Raw genomic sequence first — 5,141 nt, forward strand, 5'->3', positions numbered from 1 at the left:
TCCTGGAACTCACTTTGTAGACCAGGCTGGCCTCGAACTCAGAAATCCTCCTGCCTCTGCCTCCCAAGTGCTGGGATTAAAGGTGTGCACCACCACCACCAGGCTGAGAATATTTTAATATTTAAAAATATTGCTAATGTAGGAATGTATAAGCAAAATATATTATAACTTTGCATGTTTTCAAAAGCTATATAAATAGCATCATTTTGTTGCTCCTGTTTATTTTATTCAAAATCATGGCTTTGCAATATATCCATGTAGATACATAAGTCAGTCATTTTCCTTTTAGAAAGCACTGAAAGCTTCCTATTTTCTATTTTCTTCTATTTTCTATTGACCACATTGGTCTCAAATGTTCTGCCATATCCTTCACTGTACACAGGGGCAAGATTTCCAAAGTCTCTCTGGTGGGGTTTGTGACTGAACAGAATACCTCTCTAGAACCTAATGCCTAAATTGACCTGTCAGATTCTTAAAGTTTTGGCAGTCTGGTTGAGCCAAAGGCACCACGCCACGCTTTACGCTATTTTCCTAATTCCCTGGTAGACCCTTACACTATTTGCTCATTGTGCAAGCAACTTTCTCTTAATTTTCTACTGAGTTGTCTTTGTCTCTGTTTTTCTATTTATTGTAAACTATAGAAACACAACTTTAATGGCAACTGTTGAAAATGTTTTCATCTATGCTACAACATTTTTAACACCAGAAAAAAATTACATTGTTCCTTGGAAATCAAGAATAGATTAACTTAGGATCATAAGGATCTAAAACTCAAAATAAGTCCAAGTCCACTGCATCAAATCTAAAGGACAGAAAACTAGATGTTCTGACCTAGTCAGCTGTTCCAGTGAGAGTTTTAGCATTGTCAGACATATTCTGAATCAAAGCAACTGTGTGGTGTCACAAAGCAGACCATTTCCACCCTCACCACTGAGTTTTTGTTTCTAATATCAACTCTGATACCATCCTGCTTCTACATAATCAACAGAACATGATATGCAGTCCTATGCTTGATAGCCATAGATTTATTTGCTTTCCTCCCCATTAACAATGAATGCTGACTGTCATCCAACACATACCAAAACTACTGGTCCAGTATATGGTGGATCATCTTTGTTAGTATCTTCATGTCCACCTAAGGTTTCTATCAGGTCATCCAAGGCAGCATCCATGCCTGACTAGAAATGGAAGAGATAAGATATGTTATTTTGTAGATATATTTCCCGTGATTTGTAACTACTAAAATGTATCAAATACTGTAACTTTTCCAAGTTCAAAAATAGTTAAAATGTAGTTCATTTTTAATATGAAGAAATTCTCAATTGGAAAAAATAAAAAGCCACATTCAGGTAAAGATCACCATTTCAAAAAAATTCCATGTTATTAACTACAGCAACAAATGTAGTAGTTCACAAAAGCAACCAAACCACTGTCCTGACAGTCAAGAGGAAAAAGACAAAAAAATGCAAGGATTAGCCATGTGGTACTTGTTGTGTGAAACCCATAGTTTCATTCTAGCAAAATCTGTAGATAGTACTTCTTTCAAAAAGAAGCTATTTTTTTTTTAAATTCTTGTATTTTTCCATTCTTTAATGAACATTGTTGTTGTTCATTGACTTGCCCAAAGACAACCCTGAAGAAATATTATGTGAGGTCAATCCTAAAGACATATGAATTGCCAGTTTAGTTTGCCAACATATACTTAACATATTAATGAGAAGTTGCTGTCACCTTATTCTGTAGTTTTGGATAGCTCACTTGGAACAGGCACCTAACATGGAAAACAGCCACTGTCTTCTCACCTTGGGCATCTTCTCTGCTGTTTCCAATTGCACAGACTCTGTATGTTCCTGACTTATGACCTGTATGGCACTTACTCCACTCCTCAAAGTGTCACTGAATATGTCTGACGGTTTCCTTTAAGAATTACCACAATCCTACAATAGTTTTAGGATTTAGCGGATTATTGATATGTGTAACAGAAACTAGGGCACATTAGCTTTTGACTACTTTTCCCCTTTTTATTATTATTGTGGTTTCTTGTGGAAGAGGGGATAGATTTTTTTTAAAGTACCTCATATTCTTTACCAATAGAGAGGTAATACAGAATACTTAGACAACCCTTGATGTCCCCACTCTAAAACCAAGAGATTTGCCAAGCCTCAAGAAACTTTGCATGTTGCTAACAAACACATATTTCCAGAAGAGAAGCTAGAACTGAACTTGGTATATAATAAAACTAGAGTTTTCATAATAGAGGCTTGTACCATAAAATGGTACGAATACAGTGTGATGGCCACACTGTCAACTCAGTCATAACTTTTAAAATTTTAAGTCATTACATTTTTCCTTTAAAACAACGAGAAATCAGGCTGAGACAGGCAACAGGAGATAAATGTTTGATGATGAAGTGGCGTTTGGCTCCATACCTTGTCAGATGGCTTGCTCAGTGTGGACTGCACAGGTGAAGCTGGTGTGAATGATTTCTGTTCTTTTTTCTAGAGGGAGTTTAAAAGGACTTTAAAACTTTTCATACACCTTTATGAAACAGCATTACGACACATACATTCAAGATGAACTATTCATGTATTAATAGCCTAGATCATGTACTAGTCCCATGATCAACTCTGGATGGTAATGGCAAATTCTTCAAAACGACTACATACATTAAGCCTGTTTGGTGACAGGAAAGAGAAGCTTAGAGAGATCAGGCTCATGGAGGAAAATGAAGTGATAGATTGGTTTAAGTACATAATAAGTCCAAGGGAAGAGATGAAGAAAGGCCATTAAAATGTTGTTTGGTATATGGAAGAGATGGAGGTTGAAGAGAAGGGAGAAGAGGGGAGGGAAGGGAGGCAGAAGAGGCTAGGAAGGGAAAGACGGAGAGAATAGCAAGGAAAGTAGTAGAGACGAGGTGACTTTCCCAGGGTTACAGAGGAAGGAATAAAACCATGATCGGCACCAGGATTGCCTGGCCCTTTATTCACCATACTTGTCCTGGGCCTTGAAAGCCTACCAGTTGTTTCTGAGGCTGCTGCTGGTAGCTTCTGTTCCTCGCATCTTCGCTTCTGCTCACCAGGACAACTGTGTCACTTGCCTTGGTAGCTCATTGTTCTTTCCTGGATTCTCTTCGGGCATATTTTCTCCTTTGGCTATAAATTATGGCAGTTCCTGCAGCTGCTAACTTTCCAACCTGCAACCGTCCTGCCTCTGTCCATACATAATCTCTGCTGATGACCAGGGGGAGCATCACTGTGTCACCTCTTATCTCCCACACTTGCCATAGCAAAGCATTCAGGGCATTCAGACTCTGCCCTTATCGTGCCACCCTGTGCTTCTCTTCTGTTTCCAGTAGCTCGTACTCTGTATATTCCTGACTTATGATGGTGGTCTATGCCAAATCCTCTGGGGTCAGGGACTCTTGGCAGGAATTATATTGGTTAGGTTATTTCATTTAGGACCTTCCTGGGCCATGGATCATTTGCACATATCAGCTCAGGCAGCAGATCTCAGACTGCCTGAATCTGTATACCAGCCGTGACATACACAGGTGCTTCAGAATTATAAATTATAAATCACTTCCCCTGTCCCTTCTTTTTATAGTGATATGAGGACAATGATGGTACCTAGGGGTTGTGAAGGTTATGTTAATGTTTAATACTTAGTAAGTATGATGTAAGCACTTGCTATATAATTAAATACCAAATTAGCAACTGCTATGATTTTGGTGCTAAGAACACGGTGCCAGGTACAAGCCAGAACCCCTTCCTAGAGAGTTAACTGCCTCCTTGTGTAGTTGTGTGCAAACTCACAACTCTTCCCCGTCCCTCTTCCTGTCTCATCTTTTCCTTTCTGTCTATCTCCTCTATCTCCATTCCCTCCTCTCTCTCCCACTCCCTCCCTTTTTCTGTGCACCACACAATATATTAATTACTTTGCTACATGCCTTTTCTTAGGCCTGCCAAACATTTACATTCAGTCTAGCCCTAATTAGGCATAGCCCATTCTCCACATATATTCTATAAGCTTCTGTTGATCTTTCAAAGTAACCAGAGGTCGAGCACAGTGCTGTAAATCTGCCACTCCACTTCTAAGCAGGCACTTGGTCTCAGTGTTGACCCTGTGCTTGGATCACAGAATGAGCCCCTCCAAAAGCCTGGCACTGTGGCATCTATCTTGTCTTACTTCGCTGTCATCAGCCTACTTATGCCATATTCTGAAGCCCCAGCACATTGTACATTTTTTTTTACCTCTGCCCTACTCAGCCAACACCTTCTGAAAGCTGAATGTTTTGTCTCTGCTATAACTTTGAATAGCTCTCCTCTTTTCTATTATAGCTCTAAGTTAGCCACATAATGACTCACCAGCACCATCGAAACAGCCCTACACCACCTCACCTTCCTGCCACTACCCACAAGCTCCTACAGCATTCTCCCCAGCAGCCTTAACCTGTCTTTCTGGTCTTACAGCCAGCAACCTCTGGACTCTGCTTTCTGACCCTGGAATGTGCCTGTGATCAGAACTTATCTGAAAAGGCTCAACATCTCAAAGTGTTAGCAAGCCTGGAATCCCAGCTGTCCTACATCAAAGGGGAGGTCGCTCTGCTCCGGCTCTCACTCCTGCTCCTGCTCCACTCCTGCTCCCTGTCTCTCTCTCAGTCCTGTGAATTCCCTGCCTCAGATGGAATTTACCTTTTCTCATAAAATGTTTCTCTACATGGGCACTTTCCTTAACCTGGCCAGCACATAGCACACTCCACTATAATGCTTCAAACCTGCCAAATCCTAAAAGAAGACAGGTTTGATCAGTCCTCCTGAGATGGGTATAAGTCACTCGTAAAGTAAAATAAAATGATTATGGGAAGTCCAGAATCAAGCCAATGAATAACAGGATTCCAGGCAACCTTTTGTCATGTGGATCATTTAGCTTTTACTGATAACATGGGCTAGTTAATTGCTAACCTCAAACCTCAAATTTTGAATATACTTTAAAAGTTTGTGTTATCAATCACAAAAGAACTCAAATGATATGTACTCACTGATAAGTGGATATTAGCCCAGAAACTTAGTATAGCAAGATATAAGATACAATTTGCAAAACACATGAAACTGAAGAAGAACGAAGACCAAAGTGTGGACACT

General features: G+C 40.0%; 1 protein-coding gene across 5 annotated transcripts in view; it reads right to left on the reverse strand.

Annotated features, from left to right (window-relative positions):
- The window catches only part of Cast (calpastatin), a 110,055-nt gene that overhangs the window by 39,663 nt on the left and 65,251 nt on the right, over nucleotides 1-5,141 (reverse strand). For all 5 annotated transcript variants that reach the window (XM_029485008.1, XM_029485011.1, XM_029485007.1 and 2 more), the window contains 2 exons: nucleotides 2,430-2,498; nucleotides 1,080-1,178 (listed from right to left, as the gene is read on the reverse strand). In XM_029485008.1, the coding sequence (XP_029340868.1) occupies nucleotides 1,080-1,178; nucleotides 2,430-2,498 (168 nt within the window). The remainder of the gene's footprint in view (nucleotides 1-1,079; nucleotides 1,179-2,429; nucleotides 2,499-5,141) is intronic.

This window comes from Mus caroli, chromosome 13, assembly GCF_900094665.2.
Source record: "Mus caroli chromosome 13, CAROLI_EIJ_v1.1, whole genome shotgun sequence".
NCBI lineage: Eukaryota > Metazoa > Chordata > Mammalia > Rodentia > Muridae > Mus > Mus caroli.